At 39.4% G+C, this 20,728-nt stretch overlaps 1 protein-coding gene across 1 annotated transcript in view; it reads right to left on the bottom strand.

The window, feature by feature from the left end:
• Positions 1 to 19,157, bottom strand: part of FUT9 (fucosyltransferase 9) — a 148,042-nt gene extending 128,885 nt beyond the window's left edge. Inside the window, exon 1 of the mRNA XM_042857600.2 lies at positions 18,952 to 19,157. Coding sequence (XP_042713534.2) covers positions 18,952 to 19,081 — 130 coding nt within the window. The 5' untranslated portion in view covers positions 19,082 to 19,157. The remainder of the gene's footprint in view (positions 1 to 18,951) is intronic.
• Between the last annotated feature and the right edge of the window lie 1,571 nt (positions 19,158 to 20,728).

Here is a 20,728-nt window from a genome sequence, read left to right as displayed (position 1 = left end):
TTAGCCATTATACTATTTACCCACCATTGCTTGGCTTTCCTTGACTACTATGTTTTACCATTAAACCATTCCCTCCATAAACTTATCTAACTTTATCTTAAAACCAGACAGGTCCGTCGCCCCCACCGTTTCCCTCGGTAGGCCGTTCCAATATTTCACCCCTCTGACGGTCAGAAACCTTCGTCTAATTTCAAGTCTGAACTTCCCCACGGCCAGTTTGTATCCATTCGTTCTGGTATCCACGTTAGTACTAAGCTGGAATAACTCTTCTCCCTCCCTTGTATTAATCCCTCTAATATATTTAAAGATAGCAATCATATCCCCTCTCAGCCTTCGCTTTGTCAGACTAAACAACCCAAGCTCCTCTAGTCTCCTTTCGTACGACAGCTTTTCCATTCCTCTGATCATCCTAGTGGCCCTTCTCTGCACCCGTTCCAGTTTGAGTTCATCTTTTTTAAACATGGGAGACCAGAACTGCACACAGTACTCCAAATGAGGTCTCACCAGTGCCTTGTACAACGGAAGCAGGACCTCCTTATCCCTACTAGATATACCTCGCCTAATGCACCCCAAGACAGCATTGGCTTTTTTCACCGCCACGTTACAGAGCCCAGGAGTTCAGGGAGCACAGCAGCCGCCGGAGCCCGGGAGGGGAAGTGCCCGGTCGGGGGCACAGGGTCCGGAGGCAGGGGGCTGCCCAAAGCCCGAGCGCTACCAGCTTCACAGTTTGCCAGACAGCCTCCAGACCCTGCGTCTCTGGCTGGGTGCTTCCCCTCCCGGGCTCCAGCTGCGCTGGGGAAGCGCCAGCTGGTGGTGCAGGGTCTGGGGGCTGCCCGGCAAACCGTGAAGCCGGTAGCGCTTGGGCAGCCCTTTTCGCGTGGCTGGGAGGGAGGAGGGGGAATGCGGGGCGCTCAGGGGAGGGGGCGGAGTTAGGGAGGGGACTTTGGGGAAGGGGCGGGGAAGGGGCAGAGCTGGGCCGGGGCTGGAGTTGGGAAAGGGGCGGGGCCAGGGTGCCGTGGAGTATCCTCTTTTTTTATTTTTTAAATATGGTAACCCTACAGTTCCCACAGTCACTAATGCTTAGAACTATAAAAACAGCCAAAACACAAAAGATAATATCAGAAACAGTAATTTAGGAGTATTATATTTTATGGATTAAAACCAAAATGAGCTCAATAAACATGACACAATGCAAGACATATTAATCAGTGCCTTGTCTTCATAGGTGAAACCTAAACAGAGTCTTTCTTGTTTTCTGTTGAAGTGGGAAACCATTGTGTAAGAAAAGGTACTAAACAATGCCAACTCTGTCCCTTCAGAAGGCTAAAAATGAATGCTGGCAATACACAGCTACCAACTTGCCCAATTTCCAAGTGAAAGTGATAGTCACTTATAGGAAATAATATTCCAATAAATAACAACTCCAATGAGTGACCTGTGGCCACATGCAAACCTCCAACTCTTCAGAGCACTGATATAATATTCAGAACTGTGGTGGAAACTTTTACATTTCTCACATTTTGCAGAACAGCTGTTTCCTAAGGTAATAGCTGAACATGCAGTAACTCACACTCATTTGCTCCTGTTCTTTTCCTATGGTAAGGCCTGAACCTGCTTCCACTGAAGTTAGTACAAAGCTTCCAGTGACTTCAGCAGAAGCCAGATGAGGTCCCAAACAGGGTATGAGGCATGTCCAGTACATACTGAAAATACTGAAATGCATTGCACTATATGTAATGTACAGTAGAATAAAAAGTACAATGGATAAGTCCATAAAGTCCAAAGAGCAATAAGGAAGAAAAGCATTCAAGAATCAAAGGCATAGAGCACTATGCTTGACAGAGAGAGCAGCAGCTCAGCATCAAATCGTAATGAATCTCCCTGCCCCATCCCATAACTGAATGATATTTGGGGAAACCCAAAGGTTTAAAGAAGAGACCTAACTTTAGATAACAAGCAGGAGAGACTGAATTAATTAGTATCCACACTTGTAAATAATCTCATTGAAATCAAAAGGACTACTCAAGTGAGTAAAATTTCCTCAATTTAAGGGTGGCAGAATTGGGTTAATTAAGATTTACAGCCCAAATTTTAAGGATAAAATGTTTGCTTTCTAAATAGTAGTCCTGCACATCTGGCCTGAGCTCTGAAAGCCAAGTTGTGTTCTTCCTAGCTTGCACATTATCACAAGAACTGAAGATTCTTTAGGCCAAATGCTGCCTTTGTTTAATCTTATATGACTTCAATGTGTTCAAATTGGTGTGACGGAAGAGTTTAGCTCTGCAACTGGAACACAGTTAATAGATCTGTTGATTATGTGCAAAACAAAAGATTATCCAGCTTCTTTTTTATAGAGTAAAACTCACACTAGTTCATTTGGACCACACATAGCCATCTACACCACATAAACCCCATCTCAAGTGCTTCAGTGGCATAGAGGGACATGCAGTATTGCCAACTCCAGAAGATCAAAAATCATAGGTAAGGCATCACAAAAATTTGATATGGGTTTCAAATTCATAAAGATTTTTTCTTAATGTTGCATTCTTTTTGTTTTAGTTCAGATATTTGAGCTCCTTGGGATTAGGTTTTGAAGTTTTTTTCCCCCTCACAATCACAAGTGCTAGAAACCTATTTTCCAAAAAACAACAATAGATTTTCATATAATAACATGACACCTCAAATATCACAAAATCCAAGATAAAGACACTTTCTCTTGCATATGCCCCATGAACTGCAGTGAATTTCATCCACAAGGAGATCTGTTGAGTTTAAAAAGGTACCACTTCTACAGACATTTCCAATGCTTATTTTTTCTGATAAATGTACATACAATGTACATCCCAGCTGCTATCCATCAATACACATTAAACGAAACATACTTTAAAAAGAATTAAGGGTTCAATTTCAACTAATGGAAGCAAGAAAATTCTGAGTAAAGGCTTGCACAATGCCCTGAATCAAAATCCGATTAAATACTGCATAATATATTAAAATACAAATGTGTAAATTGCATACACTTACTAAAAGTATTTCAAAATTAGCTATATGAGCTGTTCGGTTTTTCAATCAAAATACTAGCATGCAACCTCTAGAATAGGCTCTGATCCTGCAGTCCACATGGGTGGATCCTTAAGTCCCTACAGTGCTCACTGAAGCTCTGTATGGGCACAGGGTTCTATCTCCAGGGATATTATTGTAGGATCAAGGCCATTAATAGTCTTCAGTTACTTCAATGGAAGTATTTATGTAAAGGAGTCAGAATGTCCTAGTGGCTATAACACTGGACTGGGACTCAGGAGACATGAGATCTTTTCCTGGCTCTACCATTAGCCTATTGGGGATGTTGGGCAAACCACTTCAGCTATGTGCCCAGTTTCCTCATCTGTAAAATGGGGATAATAATACTGACCTCCTTTATGAAGTGCTTTGAGATCTAAATTACAAAAACCTCTGGGTAAGAGGTAGGAATTATTAAGTGAGTAGTGACTATTGGCATGCAATGAAGAGCAGGCCCTTCAAATTCAATTTTTTTTTTATGATTTCTCAAGAAACAATGTGTGTTGTTGTTTAGGGAAACCATTCATTTGAAAATTATATTATGCTCTGAAAATTTTGTGCCTGCCAAAGTTACAAGTAACACATAAGATTGCTCTAAATGAAGGAAGTTAGTGGGAAAGACTGCCCACTTTTTCATTTTGTTTACTTGGTGCATTATACTGCATTTTGTGCATCATCTCTTTCAGAGTTTTCCACTTAGTCAGTTATTTACTCAGCAGTTTCTGCCCTGCCAGAAAAAATAACCCTTATACCAACAGAGATACAGAAAAAAAGAATTAATGGATATTTTTTTTAATGTCAGAGTATGCGATTTAAGAGAGCAGGCCATCAGAAACTGTTTTTTTTTTTTAATTTGATCAATTTAAAAAAAAACATTTTGGCAATGTCCCTTTGAAAGCTTTATTTGGATTTTCAAAACAAACAACAATTTCCATGGTGCTTTTCATTTGTAAATTTCAAAGCACTTTAGAAAGTCAGTATGCATTATTATCTCCATTTTAAAAGATGGGCAACTGAGACACAAAGGTTCAGATCCTCAAAGGTTGGTTTCAATGGAAATTAGGAGCCAAAATGCCTTTTAAGATTTAAAAGAGCTCAGTACAACCACACAATAATATCATTTTTCTATTATCCTCACAGCCCCCAAATCAGACTCATAAGATAGCCCACATATTTGCTTTCTGTAGGAAACAACTTTCGGTAAACTTGGACTCCTTTTATCTCTTACTTAAACCTCAGTTTATACAGTGAATGGACTTCACTAGAGGTAGCCTCTGGTGGTCATTGTCATTTTTGACATTAAAATCCTTTGGGGATAATAGCAGAAGAAAGAACAACAGAAGACAGATGTTCATGTTGTGTTGACACTTTGCTGCTCATAATAGGTATTTTCTCCCACTGTGATCAGCTTCCAGCTCACCTCTACTGACAGTGACAGATCAAGTTGGTTTATCACAGTGATCAGCTTGCCTGGTTTCTCTCCACAGTTGTTTCATGGGAAAGTTAGCAATACCCCTAACTTTGCAGACTTTCAGATGAAACACACAGAGAAATCCGACGAATAGACATTTCTAGGCCAAACTGTTCATTTCTAGGAAAAAGTTTTCATCCACATGTAAAGAGGTTTTCTTCAAGCAAGGACCAAACTCCAATGAAACCAGGTAAACTACACCTGCTCCAGAGACAGTCCTCAAGCTGAGGCACTAACACCTCTGAGTCATATTTAAATAATGCCATTTCTGTTGGGAAAAAGATAATTGCCTTACAGAAACGGATACCTGCTTTACATAACCTTTCATTGGAGACTGGAGTACATTCCTCTATGGCCCTGAAGCTCTCTGAAATTTCCATTGAAAGCAATACTGATATTTCATGAACAACTCTGAAAACCATTCTGATTAGAAACAATGCTATGGATATATCAAATTTTCTGTGTTTCTCATCCCTTATTTTTGATATAGTAATTTGCCTGAAAAATTGATCTTGGTTTTCAAGAATTCATCTGTTCTTGTATATTTGTTCAGCTCAACAGTACAAACCCCCACCGCCCCCGCCACACACACACAGAAAGCATTTCCCACCATGAATGCCCTCTGACCTGAATTTGAAAGTAAGCATAAAAATGCAATAAGCATTTCTAAATTAATTGGTGGCAGAGAAATTCTTGGAAAGTGGGAGTTTTATATAAAAAATTATGTTTCTTTAATACTAGCAAAGCGATAAAATAGCATTCATATTTAATACAGTAAAATTAATAATTTAACCTTAAAGTTCTGTACATAACTAAGAATTCAGTATTCAATAAGCGTACATTTTGAACCTCTTTGACCTCACAGCTATGGACTGATTATTATGTCACAAATAGGATTCTGGCTTCAGGTACTGAATATGCTGCAGAAAAAGATGAGCTCTTAAATCAATGAAGATGCAGATTATTAGTGATGATGCAAGGATAATAAATGCAGAAAATACTAGCGGATTTGTGCTCAAATCTAATATTTTGGAAAGCTTCCCAAGAAAGGTAAACTGTTTTTTAAAATCTTTCAATTTTTTCACAATAGGGGGTCAACTCCATCTCTGTAAGAATCCCTCAAAGCTCTGACTCCACTTACAGCCTTCAAAGAAAGTGTCCTGGGGCCTCAGGCTGTTTATATTAAAGTGGGCTTTTCAAGACCTGTTTGTAACAGTTCTGGTACCTAGGAACCCTGGTCCAGATCCTGAGTACCTGCTGAGGATCTGGCCCCAATCTACAAAGTTATGAAGTGCTTGCCTGGCAAGTCCATATTTTAAAAAAGTGTTAAAGTACTGCATCGTCCCAGCAGATATTTCAGCCTCTCCATTTCCAAAGGAAACTATGAGTTGGACATGAAGTTCAACCAGGTCATACGTCCCCTACAGATCTTAGTAGCTCCCCAGGTAACTGTTCTATCTCATGTATATTTAAAAAGGCACATCAGCAGCCCATACAAATATGTAAAAAAAATAAAAGATATAGGCCCAGAAGTGGATTTGTAAAGCAAGGGCTATGGGAGGTAGCCAAAGCCATGGGATAGAGGATCTGGGAAGAGCTGGGATCTAGGTTGACCTTACAAGAACTGTGAGGTAATTTCCAGTGAGAAAGGGATGCATAAACATAAAGCTATCTTTTACAATTTCAAAAAGGTCTAATTTTCAAATTGTTAAAATTTATTAATTGATTAAATGACTTGCACTTCACTGTAAAAAATCTCCCTAAAATTAATCACAACAAATTTTAGATTAAAAAACTTTCTTCTTTGGGCTTGGAACATGGGCTTTAACATACTTATAATTAAAGTCAGGTTAGAAACTTAACAGAGTTGCAGCTGATACCTTTGCAAGTATTTAAGTGCCAAGAGTGTGCTTAGTGTACATAAGATGTCTGAAACAGTTTATAGTATAAATAGTTTCAAGGGTCACAACATCTGATAGCTTGTTCTCTTTCATGGTCCCCATTGGGCTATTCTTGCGACAGATGTTAGTGCTTTTGGTAGACACCATCTAAGAAAAATGGCTCAAAGGAGGTGGAGCGGTATCATCACATTAAGGAGGATGAAATATAATTTCATCATTAATAAGACAGATTATGAGGAATTCAGGAGGGCTTTTTGTTACTACAGGATTCTCCAGCAGCAAAATGTTTGTTTTGTAAAAATAAAAATAAATAATAATAATAATTAGATTAAGCTTGTCATTGTTTAGATTACAGTAACACCGAGAGCCCACAACTGGGCTGGGGCTCTACTGTGTTGTATAAAACCCACTCTTTTCTGCCCTGAAGAGTTTACAATCCATACAAGTGAGACAGACGAAGGGCTGGAGAAAGGAAAGGTCACTTCAGACAAGAGGTCTTTCAAGAGTTAGTATCTATGGAAATGCGGCAGAGATCCACCTTAGTCCATTGTGTCATTTCCTGAACTTTTGTCTCAGACTGAATTATCCTCTAACAAACTGAAGCAAATACACATGGCACTGTGGGCAGACTTCCACTATGACTCGCTGTGCTACGCTTATTAGGAAGATAAACAGAGGTCCTCAGTTTCCCAAGCTGCAAACAAGCACCTTTTATACACACTGAATTCACTTAAGGTTTTTTCATATCTGTAACTATAAAGGCTTTTAACTTTAACTTATTTCCCTGAATTCAGCTTTTGCAGTCAAAGCTGTAAATCACCACAGATAAATGCTAGTGAAATCTGCAAACTCACACGTTCCTGGGGGAAATAAAATGGCCCTCCTGCAACTAAAATCACTGAATATAAAGAGCTGTGAGAAATGCAGGAAGACACAGTTGGAGCAGACAAGGTCCTGTGAGGCAAAGAAGCAAAGAGAGAAGGCAGGTAGCAAAGAAACTGCTGTAATATGTGCTACCATGGACACGAGGGGAGAAGGATGAGGAGCACATGGAGCAGCATCTAAGCAGCAGAAGAAATCACTTAAAAGATACATTGTAAGGAAACTTAAAGAGAGTCTAGAAGTTCTCGTACAATCACACACTTTAGTTTTGCTCTCACAGGATCAATCCTCCACTCCTGCATGATCCAGCAAATGGCTTATGCACATATTTAATTTTAAGCATATGAAGTCAATGGAACTATTCATGTGCTTAAAGTAAACATGAGCTTAAGTACTTGGCCAAATCAAGCCAGTGTGTTCAGCAACTTACAAAATTGAGCCAAGAGAGCCTTACTCTACTTCCACTGAACATGCCCTAAAATTATTTATCATTACACCATTAGAACCCATTTAACAGTTTCATAAACAAACCTTCTTGGTAGAGTGGGAGCTATTTGAACCAAAATAAAAACACTGTAGAAAGAAACATGTTTAGCTTTTGGAGCGAATGTCTGGGAACCACGTCTCCTGGGTTCCATTCCGACTTTCACAATTATGACTTTGAGGAAGCCACAGTTTCTCTATGCCTCCATCTACATATATGAAGATTAAAGACAACTCTTAGCAGCTATGCAGCATTGTGCATGTTCAAAATGCTGTACAAACATCAAATAATTTATCCTTACAACAACCATGTGAGGTAAATATTATTGTTTTCACTTTATAGATAGTAAATCAGATAAAGAATTATATCAATTCAACCAAATCCTGGAAGAGATGCAAAGCCCAACAGAAAGGACTTTGTGCCGTGAAAAAAAAATGTTGAGTCTCAGGGGTACAATCTTGAGCCTCAGACAACTAGGTTTCTCTGAACAGCTGGGCTGTCCATACAGACCAAGAGGAATAGAATGCATGGTCCAGAGCCATTGGTAAATTAGATTATTGTCCGTTCCTTTAACACAGGGAAGGTGCAGAGACATGCTGTAGAGATGTTCATATAATGGGATATCTTCTTACACTGTACAGAGTCTAAAGCTGGTCAGACATTTTCCAACTGAAAATGCCAATTTGTTGAAAATGAAACATTTGGTGGAAATGTGTCAATTTTGACAAAATTTCATTTAGAGAGAAAAGCTGAAAAAAGTGTTTTGAATGGAAAGTTTCCAAACAACTGTTTCAATTGTTTTACTTTATTATATAATCTAATTTTTTTAAGAGGTCAAAACTTGGAACTATTTTTTCTTTTTAAAATTAAGTAGAAGAATTCAAAATGTATTGTTTTGGTTCCATTTCAGATCAGAACTTTTTTTGAAATTGCGTAATTCCCACAAAACAAAAAGTCAGGTTCCCACACTGCTCTGATAAAGTCTCCTCTTTGATGCATCCCACTATGCAACAGAACTACAGCTTTTAAACTTCTTTTGGGGATCCTGTGAGTGCGCAGGAAACCCAGGAGTTGTTCCTAAATTATTTTTATCACTATATAAGCAAGGTGGTACAAAGCCATGGTTTGAATTCAGCAGTTCTTGGTTCCCAGTCTATGCCCTCTTCTCCATTAGTCCACATTGCTTCGAAATGGGACAGACAAAAATACTGTGTTTTGGAGATTATACAAACAATATCTGTAAAGCACTTTGGAAGTGTCAGATGAATATGCTATAGAATAGAAATGGCTGAATATTTTACTAACACTCAATCTAACAGAAAAATAGTTTCTCAGCACTCTCAAACATAGACTATATACCAATTTTATTATTCCGTTGTATCTTATGGTTAAGAAAAGGGTGCAGGGGTGATGTTGTTTATGATGCTCGGTGCAGGTTTGTATTACAATGCCATTTTGATTATACCTTACAAACAATTAGTCCTTCCGGTAGGTTTGAACTCTACTGGACCCATTCATATGCTTGTCCACACAAAAAATCATCTTCCTATTTCTCTGATTATATGAAATTAAATTACGCATAATCTCCTATCAAGTAATAGTAATTGCTTTAAAACTCCCAAACCCAAATTAATTTGTGGTACTTTTCTATTTAGCTTCAGTGTGCAATCATTTTGGAATTCTTTCCTATTGACTATTAAAGTATCACTTGTTCTGCAGGATTTAAACTTCTGTTGTCTAGAGAGAGAGCTGAAAACTGCATGTAATTATTGTTTTTAATGTTTTTGTCTGTTATGATTGCTGTGACGATATGAATATGCACTGCTGCATACACTTCTCTACCCCAGGATGTCCTTTTCATTTCAGTTGGATTTTTTTGATAAAAGATTTTAAATAAATACACTTTATATAGCTATGTACACACCACAATTACCAAACACTGTAAAAGTATTTTCATAAAACCCCCCTATAATTATTTTCTTTACTTACTTATGTTTCTCACTACTTCCCTGCTTAGGAATCCTGGAAACCCAGACACCATCACTTATCCACAGCCCAACAAATAAAAATGTGGGGAAAAATTATGGCAGCCCCACAAGAGCATGATAGATAGGGAAGAGCGTGCAAGGAGATGATCAAATGCCCTTAGAGATTAAGTAGTGGAGAGGTCAACCACAGTTGCCTGCAGAGCTCCAGGTCCGGGTGGGATGAGCATGGATATAGGACCTTAGTACTGCTCCTCATGCACCCTGACCAGCAGTGCAGTGGGCAGTGCACTGAACACCTGTGGAACAGATACAACAAGCACAGCTAGTCAGCAGCCCTGAAGGCACTAGGCCTGCTCCTGGCTTTCACTGACAAAATGCCTCCAGGAAGTGGAGTTCAATTCAGACACCTACAGATGTAATACAAGCCATAATATTTAAATTAAGCCATAAACTACCATTGGGCAAATATGAATATTTTTTGGTTAAGCTGAATATTTGTTTTGGACAAGTATTTCCAATTCAAAACACTCCTAATTAGAAGTTTTAGTATTAGCACGTGTTCTACTCCAAATGTGTTTCATTGGAGATGATCTTGTTTTCTTTCTCCATTCAGTTAAACAAGTGTTGTTTAAACACTCCTCTATAACTCTGGTACTTTGCTGGATACTAATTAACATATGTGTCAGAGAAAGCTTGTGCTTTAAGTTGAATATTTAGCCATTAAACTGTGGGTATTCAGAGCTACTGAATAATAGTCTTAAACAGTTAGTTTACTAAAAACCTGTATTGCCAGCCAAAATAAAGCTTGGAATCACTATAAGAACAATTTGATAGCTTATATTGTTTAGTTGGTGAATTTTATTTCCACACATAAATATAGGCAATAATAATCATTCGTTCACTAAGAAGCTTTCCCATTATATTTTAGTGATAATAATCACCAATAGCAACGGCAATAGTTGAGATTGTAAAACATTTCCCATTACAAACCCCTACTTTCCAAAGCTCATAATTTCTTATAAACTCCCATCTTCTGCACTGAGATTTTTATGCTCTCTTCGCCCATGGACAAGTTAAGCCCCAATTCTGCAAACATGCACATGAGTAACTTAATGCATACTGGCCTCAGTGAAGCCAGTAAAGTTATACATAAGCATACATATTTACAGGATTGGAAAATTTGGGCAAAATCCTTTTAGTTGGGTATAACAGCAAAATGAAAAAAGTAACTTCAACTCACTGTAATCATACTTTTTGAATAGTGCTAATGAATATATGGCTAAAATTTGAAACTTGGAATAGCCTTTACTTTCACTGAGGATTAGGTGTCTGCTTGATTTGAAACAAAAACTAGTTTGGATTTACTAACATTATGAGCATCTATTAGCTAAGGACCATAAAGCACTTTCCAAATATTAATTAATCCTCAAAAACACACCTGAGGTAGATATATTATATTAAATTTGCACATGGTTTAGCAGAGGCACAAAGATACTAAATGAATTGCCTACGGTGAAATGGGCAAGAGTGACAGAGTCAAGAACAAAAACTATGAGTCTCCCAGTCTTCTGTTCCAATTAGTGTTGCCAACTTTGTAATATTTAAAAACCAGACACTCCAGCAGGCGTGCCAGACCTTCCCCCACCGCATCTTTTCCCCCTGAGGCATCAGGAGGGACTCATCTGCAGAGCAGGGGTTGGGAGCTGCAGCTCCCTGATGCAGGTAGGAGGCGTCCCTGGCTGAATAGCGTGGGTGATGTCAAGTCCCTTTTTCGACCGGACTTTCCAGTTGAAAACCAGACACCTGGACACCCTAGTCCAATGCTTATGCCATGCTAAGGGGTAAATTCTATTCTCAGATATGTATGGGGGTTGTGTGTGTCTCTAAAGGATAAACTTGGCCCTAAATATAAAATGAACAGTATGGGTAGATGACATCCTTTTACAGTATGGGTTATGTTTTATTCTAATAGTTTTCATTGTTCATAATCAGTTGCCCATTATAGAATTCTCCTTTCACTATATTTTCCCTTCTTTTCTGTTTTGACCATAGATTTGCTATTATATTAAATGCAAAAAAGCATGAATGCAGTGTTTAATAATAATAAATAATTAATGGAGATATCCTATCTCCTAGAACTGGAAGGGACCTTGAAAGGTCATTGAGTCCAGCCCCCTACCTTCACTAGGCAGGACCAAGTACTGATTTTGCCCCAAATGGCCCCCTCAAGGATTGAACTCACAACCCTGGGTTTAACAGACCAATGCTCAAACCACTGAGCTATCCCTCCACCCAGCTACAAGATCAAGTGCTTCAAGATCAGGAAATTTCAAAAGTTAAGGTAGCACTGGCAAACTTAACGTGGCTACATTGTACTAACTAGATATAAACAACAAAGACAAATTTCATTTAATCAAATAAAGAGAAAATACTACATATGTGCAATATGATCAAATTTGTGTTCCTGAAACAACCTCTAACTTTTTAATCCATTCCGTTGGAATATGAAGTTCTGAGACAACAACATTTAAGTTGGTTCCATTTCACCAGAACTTCCCCTAGGAAAAAAATCCAGGAAAAAAAAAAAAAGTTCTAACAGTGCGGAAACAACCTATTCTGATATTGTCAGACTGAAATGTTTTGATTTTTCATTTTGAAATGGCTTTTCATTTAGAATTTTTTTATACACTATAATACAAAATTTTAAAGAACAGTCAAATCTGAAAGAAAGTATTTTGATTTTGTTGAAATAAAATACTTCAGTCAACCTGAAACTATTTCTTTTTGGAATTTTCTTTCCCAGAGAATTTCAAAGTTTTCAGTTTTTGTTCCAATTTGGAATGAAGCCAGATTTTGAAATCTTAAAATCCTTTTCGAAGTGGAACTTCCTTCCTCCACTCAGTTCTAATTTTGAGTCTTTAATCTCACAACCTTAGCGTTGCATTAAGAGCTTCCCCCATCCTCCACAGGAAGAGAAAAACAGGTGGAAGAGAAAATATGGAGATGATTTTCGGACACAACCTATAAGCTTTTCTTTGTTAGTAGAGCGTGCAAATTCTTTGAGACAGCAAGCACACACTTACCTGGTTGCATACACATGGAATGCACAGCTGTGTTTAACTCCTTACTTTTACACTTCAGGAAGTTTTCTGCAGTGCATGCTCTGTACACAATTGTATTATGTCATTGTTACACCAGGGAAGAAAATAATGTAATTGATAAGCATGTCCACTGAACTTATACCTATGGAGATTAGAACCTTGTGTGTTCCTGCCTGGCAGTGTGGATTGTCTATATCCCTTCTGACCTTACCAGCCCTGGCAGCACAATTGGGTTAGTAAACTTGTTGCCATTGGTAATCGGCCCATTATTGCATGGTGACCCATCTGAAGAGGGATCTTAGAAAATTAACTCCCTATCTGTTGTTTTAAACATTAACTGTACTCATTTTTCGGGCCTGATCCAAAAGCCCACTGAAGTCAATAAAAAGACTCCTACAGTTTTGTGGAGATTTTTTTTTGGGGGGGGGGGGGGGGAGGAAGAGGGGGACACATAATGCTTCCTATGGCCCTTCCCCTGTTCCTCCCCTGGCCATACACACTTTTCCCCATACAGCCAATAGGCTGCAGAGATGTATTGTGGAACAGGGAAAACTACATAAAGGTAAGCATACAGTTTAGCCATCTATCATTTCCCTGTTGCCCAACTGTGGCTTTAGTTATAAATTTTTGTTTTTTCTGCATTATGCAACAGATGTGGGTAGAGGGAAAGGAAACAAGAGCATTGGAACTTTGAATTTTAGCCCCACGTCACTATGGATAGCCAAACCACTAACTTCCAACAGGTCATAAATGGAGCATAATGTGGTCAACAATAGTAAAGTCAATAAAAGACCAACATATTTATTCCAGAACTGAATGTCCTACAGTGCTCCTTCTGATAGTCACACTATAAATTTAACAATATTCATTTGAAAGCTAATTTTTTTTTAACTGAAGAGGAATAAATGTTTTTTTATTAATTCATTTTATTCAGTACTGGATTGTGAAGTACATAAATTAAGAGGATCCCCAGTTCGCTCACATATTTCCAGTGAGACATCCTTGAATGATTGACTATCTCAGGAGACTGGTAATCACATTTATGAAACCTTTCACCTTTCACTGATTCAAATATAGCCAAGATGCAGCAGTGATGGAAAATCATTGCCATATGAAAGCCGGTTGGTGGCTTATGTGAAAAAAGCTAGTTATTTCAGTACATTTCTTAGTGAGCAAGGGACAGAACTTGCAAGATGCTCAGTACCCTCAACTCCCATTGAAATCATAGGAACTGAGAGCACTCAGTACCTCTCAGGATCAGACCATAACTGTCCAATTATAAAGCCATCACCACAATTGGCATCTTTAGGGATAATCTCAGCACAGAGACCAATGAACAAGGGTTCCGTTCTGACAGAAGGTCAGCAAATTTTCCTCAAGATGCTAAATACTGTGCAAAATAAATAAATAAATAGATAGATAAATAAAACCTACTCAGCAGCTTGCAGGATCATGGAAAGTAAACAATATCCTCTTCTCTAGCATTGGACCCTACAATAGAGTTGAGGTGCACTGGTGGAATAATGTAGAATGTTTGCAATGCTACTCGCCATGGCATATATTTGTGTGGATAAACAGAAAATTTCATTTGTTATTCCTGCTAATCTGGCACTTTTCACCTGTAGTAAATATACTTAATTTAAAAGAAAAAAAAATCAAGATAAAGATACTACAAAGAAAAGATTGTGTTTTTTAAGGGATCTCTTAATGAAAAGCTATATATTTTTGTTAGAACATGAAACACTTCATTGCCTATTTTTTTAAAAATGTTGTATGGCAAGAAAAAATTCTAAACTATTTCAGAAAATATGCCCGATAATTGTCACAACTAGTTACTAAAAAAAAAAAAAAAGTTCCCTCTTTTCCCGCATAGGCTTTAAAAGTTTTTTCTTATCTATACAATTTCTTTTACATAAAGGCACTTCTCTTCACAAAAGATACATTTCTTTGTGGGAAAATGTACACCGTCATGTCTCCTTAAATACTTATTCAGACTGCTTAATGTATCATATTACAAGCTTCCTCAGAAGAAAGAACACAGTCTGTCTTCATTAACAAAATGTAAAGTGAGGAAATTAAAACATTTAGATGTCATCTCACCTATATACATTTCTCCTCTGATGTCACATTTGATTCTATTAGTTTAGAACTTTGATAGTATCATATTCAAACTTTGCTTGTTACAATGGCATAGTGCACGTTTTGAACTATGTAGCTTACTATTACATTCTGAAAGGAAGTTTTTTTTTTTATTTCATGTCCTCTATGGAAAACTTGTTAAAAAGAACAAAACAACATAAGTAGGTGTAAAGGTAAAATCACACATAACTATGCAATAACCTGACCTCAGAAAAGGTAATGTCTTTGGGTATTCAGTGGACAATGAAACATTTAAAGAATTTAAGACAAATAAAGTTATTCCTAGTTTGAATATACTTCCACATTGAATAAAAACAAGTTAAATACAATATATAATTTATTTTAAAAGTCTTTCAGAAATATAAATATTCAAGATTTAATCCTTCCCCCATTGAAGTAAATGGCAAAACTCCAACTGATATCAGTGGGGCCAGGATTTCCCCTTAAGTGAAAAATATATATATACATACAAGTCTCTAATTAATATCTGTCAGAAGTCTTCTGTTATCTAATTACATTAGTCTACATCTGCACTTTCCGTCTCTTAGATCCTGGTCCAATGCTCATTAAAAATCAATGGAAATCTTTCCATTGATTTTCACTGGCACTGGATCAGGCCATTAATGTTCTGATAATTATTGATTATCTTATTTTCCAACTTTCTTTTTGCCTTTTCATTGTCTACTTTCCCCCAATATTGGATTTTTCCCCTTTTCTTATTTTATGTTTCAGTTTTACCTCTAAAAAAAAACAAAAAAGTTTAATGTGTCGATTAATTAATATAAAATATCTTCAGCTGCAGTTCCCCCAAACTGATCACATTTGTCTTTCTGTTAATTAAATATTACAAATTAAGGGTATTTTTAAAACTCTACACTTGGAAACAGCTGTTCACCAGCCTGATTAAATGCAGCAAGTCCCTTCATATCAGAAATGTGAAACAAATAATGCCATTTTAGGAAACATTTTACTTCCATAACCTAAATGTAATTTTATTGGTGTCACATAGGAAACAGTCATTCAAAGTCTACCTCTTTTACCAGTACACTGGTTATTATCATTCCACTTGCAGAGTCCAATCTTCCAACCCATATTCATATAAGTAATCTTTATTTACCAAAATTACTTCAACTGAACTAGTTGGGCAAGTAAGGACTACTTGAATAAAGGTTTGCAAGATCAGGCCTAGGATATCCCAGTGTCATGCACCAAATAAATCCTGATAGCCAGAGTAATGGAAATATGAAAGAAACAATCCTTTCATGTCGCAGTTCTTCAAGAGTGGTTAGCAGAAATGTATCATATAGCACAGGGGTCGGCAACCTTTCAGATGTGATGTGCCGAGTCTTCATTTATTCACTCTAATTTAAGGTTTTGCATGCCAGTAATACATTTTAACGTTTTTATAAGATCTCTTTCTAAAAGTCTATAATATATATAACTAAACTATTGGGTATGTAAAGTAAATAAAGTTTTTAAAATGTTTAAGAAGCTTCATTTAAAATTAAATTAAAATGCAGAGCCCCCCGACCAGTGGCCAGGACCCGGGTAGTGTAAGTGCCACTGAAAATTAGCTCACGTGCCATAGGTTTCCTGCCCCTGATATAGCACTTGATCCTGCTCCCATTAGTCAGTGGTAAATCTCAAATTGATTTCACTGGGAACAGAATCATGCCCATGGTTACCTTAGGAAAATTTACCTACATTCCCATAAAGAATTCAAATATTCCCCCCCCCACCACCCCGAAGAAATTTATTGTAGTTTCTCATTAAAGGAATGGGTTTTTCTAGTCATCATTTCTCTCCAATTAGTCTACAAGATCCCTATTTCAAGATTGGACTTTTTTTTTGTTATAGATAGAGTTATTTGCATTACTGTTTTTTCTTTCATATATTTATCCTATACACATATACGAGTCTGTTTACACATAAATTGTACTCATGATAAAATCTACTCGTATTTTTTGTAAAGAAAAGTAAAATGTGCTTTAAAAATGTAACTTGAAATAATGTCTCAGACCCAAATACTACTTAATCCTAAAATGTCAGGAAAAACCCCAAATAAACTTGTACTGCTGGAAAAATAAAGAGTCATGTACCAATCCTGAAGCCTTTATTCAGTTATCATTCATAATTTACTCCCACTAATGTCAATGAATGTTTGATTAAAAAAGAATACTTCGTGATATGGCCATGTAGCAATTTCATGTCAGTTTTTGACATCCATCTTAGCCAAATGCCACAAAATGTAAATGCTGTCTCCATATTTTTTTTCTGAAAATAGGACAGAGTAAACTGAAATCAGAGTAATAGCTTTTCATTTACAGCTGTCTGTAGCTTGAAGGGGGAAGGGCAGCAACATTAAAATCACCATTACTGATTACAGACTGTCATCTCCATAACAACCCATAAATCTTATTGTTCTGAACTACCAACAACCTCCTCTTCTTCCCTACAGCAATATAGAAGTGATCAAAACTTACGGATTCTTGCACAGATTTCCTTACATACCACGAAAAGAAAACGCATGTTCAAGTGTACAGTACATAAATGCTAAATCTGTGGAAATCCATATCATTTTCCTTCTAAAATATTGTGTGTTATTTATGTTTAGCGGTGTCAGAATCCCTTTGCCCATTTACAATCAAGAACTGTGGTATCTCCAGCAATAAGCACATGTGTAACCGTTCAAATTTACCACTTGAAAAAAAACAAAACAAAATCACCTAACCCCCAAAGCAGGAATTATTGCAGAAAATGTCATATTTCCTACCTCTTTCAATCTTCACCGTTATCACATGGTCTGAGGAAAGGGATGGTGAAGATTTGCTGCAATACTTATATTCATATTTGTCAGGGTATTTTGGAAAATGTCAAGGAGTTGCTCACTACTACTACAATAAGTACAGTTACCTATATCCCTAATATTGCACTGAACCATAGATGTTACAGAAAAGAAGAGGGAAAAGACTGCTGCCATAACAACCCTACAACAGAGAACTGTTGGGATACTGATAGTTACTACACAAGGTAGTAACATCCTTAAATATAAAAGCAGAAAATGTATTTCAGCAACAGAAACCTGCTATGATTCTCCCTCTCTCCTCTGTACAATGAAAACAAAACATGGACTTTTGCTGGCTGCATTTTCATTTCGGCTGAAAAGTTCATTCTTGCCCACCTCCTCTTTGCAAAGAGCCAGCACCCTAGCCTTACCTTCACCAAAATTACATTTAGATCAGGTGAAACACTCCTCTCTCTCTCTCTCTCTCTCCAGAGATCTCCGCGTTGTACAGAGAAAAGGTCCACGAGTCAACTAGGCAAGTCCCGTAATCACCCCAACAAGGCAGCGGGTATTTAGGACCCTCTTTAAGAGGCATCATGGAAGGAGGAGGGAAAGGGAAGGAAGAATGTGGGGAGAAGGAGAGATTGACTATGCTGAGCTAAACCTCCAGCGCCCCCCCCAAAGTTAAAGACCTTTAAACAAGCTCCAATACTGACACAATGACACCCCCACACCCGCACATACACACCCCACAGGCGAGCACGCAGCACATAGTAATTCCAGGGTGTTAGAATGGTGGTGGTGGGATATTGTGGTCTCCGTGTTTCTCCTAGGGAATGAATAGGAGGGGAGCCGGGTCTAGGTCCGGCAGAAGGGGGTGCGCGGGCAGGGTGCACGCCCGGGAAGGGGGGGTGAGGCTCGGCAAGGCGGCCCCATCGGGGGAGTGTGGGGCACGCGGGGGGAGGGGTGCAGCCGCAGGGGCTGGCCGGGGACACAGCGGCTCCGGGCTGTGTGTGTGTATGGTGAGGGGGGAGCCGGGGGGCAGCGAGGTGAAACGCCGCTCGCAGCCCGTGTCCCAGCGGCGTCCCTCCGCCCGGGGCGCAGCAGGTGTGCGGGGGGCGCCCTGCTCCGGCTACTCACCCGTGCAAGGCGGGAGCTGGCGGCGGCGCGGCGGGGTCGCTGCCCGGGGGGCGGCGGGGCAGGAGCAGCAGCAGGAGCGGGGGGGAGCGGCGGAGCCCGGGCTGCTCCTGGGCGCGCTCTCGCTGCCCATCCCCGGCGCTGCTGCCGCCGCCGCCGATGCTGCTGCTGCTGCTGGAGGCGGCGGCGAGGGAGACTCCGGCGCGGGCGCGCGCGGCGGGAGGGGGCGCGGGCGCGCGCTGGTGGGAGATTGGGGCGGGGGGGGACACGGCCGCTTGCTGCCCCCCTGCTGCTGGGCTCGGTGTGCTACGATCCCCTCGCAGCGCCTCCCGGCCCGCCACCCCCATGGGGCTAGAGCGCACCCCTCTACGGCTGGGGGACCATCCAACACGGCAAGGGTCGGGGGGGGGGACCCGTTAGCCTCCATCATCCCCTACCTCGGGGCCCCGGCCACTCCAGGGGGAAGGTCGTTCCTGTGAAGGGCAGGGAGAGTTCTTCCCAGCCTCCCTCCTCCCCCCGCTCCAGGGCTAGCAGCAAGCCAGGACTACCTAAAAATGCAAGTGAGGGTCCCCCCCCCGCATATGATCACTGCAGCCGCGCTTGCCTTGACCCTGCAATCTGCCAGGCTAAGGGCAGCTTCTCCTCCAGCCGCCCCACATCAGCCCTCTCCAGCATCATTCAGCTAGAAAACAAAAACGTGCCTGCAGAAAGCACATAGAAAGGGCTTATACTGGGTTTGTCTTTATCTCTCTCCCGCATTTGCGTCGGGGGGCGGGAGGGAGTGTAAAAATGCCGTAGCTAAAGGGGACACATGGGAGGCATGGCTGAGTGGTGCTGGGGAAGGATAATTTGATGATCTGCACGTGCTTTTATTATTATTTCAGGTGGGAGGGAGGATAGAGAGACTCGCCTACAATATGCCAGTAGCACCGACTCATACAATTTTATTTCTCTAAGGCACACAAAAAAAAGTGTTTTGGCAGGAAAAAATATGGTAAACAAGAGCAAAACAAACAGAGTAAAATAATTATTGACTGTGTGTGAAATAAGCCCCACATTGGAGTAGTTCTTAAAATTAAAATAGGTCTTCCAAGGCAATTCATGAAACCTAAAGGACTTTCATTGTTAACAGCAAATATTTATTTGAAATACTGGCTCATTAGCTGAGAATTGAAACAATATAAAGTGAAATGGTAAGCATGAGGAATCACGGATGGCAGTGTAAACAAGTACAAATGCTGGATATGAACGTCTCCTCGCCCCCCCTTGAACTCTTCCAGCATTATATAATGTTGCCAAGCTGCAACTACTGTACATCCAGGGAGAATATATCGTGATGATGAGAACATAGTGATATTTATTAGAGTACACTGGAGTTGTTACCTGATAAGTAGTTGTTACAGATGTTCATCTGTTAGTTTCTCATCTAGCTTCTCAGTAAACAACTTACTAGGCACTCAGTACAGATATATGATTCCCCAGAGTCACTGTCTTTGTCCTAGATCTTTGTGAAATGCTTATGGATTATTAACCTACTATGTTCCCTGCTCTGTCTTTTAGCAATAGACATACAGGTACTGACAGTTCCTGCTTGTGAAAGGAGCATAAGGGGAAAGAGAGGTTGGGTAGTTTTCCACATAACTTGACTATAGCTACTTCAAACACTAGTCTGCCCTACCAGGGTTATAGGATAAGTTTTTTGTTTGTTTGTTTGACTTCTTTCCATTGACTTCAATGGGCTTTAGATCAAGCCTATTTGCACTCAATGCTGATATTAATA

Source organism: Chrysemys picta, chromosome 3 (genome assembly GCF_011386835.1).
Source record: "Chrysemys picta bellii isolate R12L10 chromosome 3, ASM1138683v2, whole genome shotgun sequence".
Classification (NCBI taxonomy): Eukaryota; Metazoa; Chordata; order Testudines; family Emydidae; genus Chrysemys; species Chrysemys picta.
This window is presented reverse-complemented; position numbering and strand designations above follow the sequence as displayed.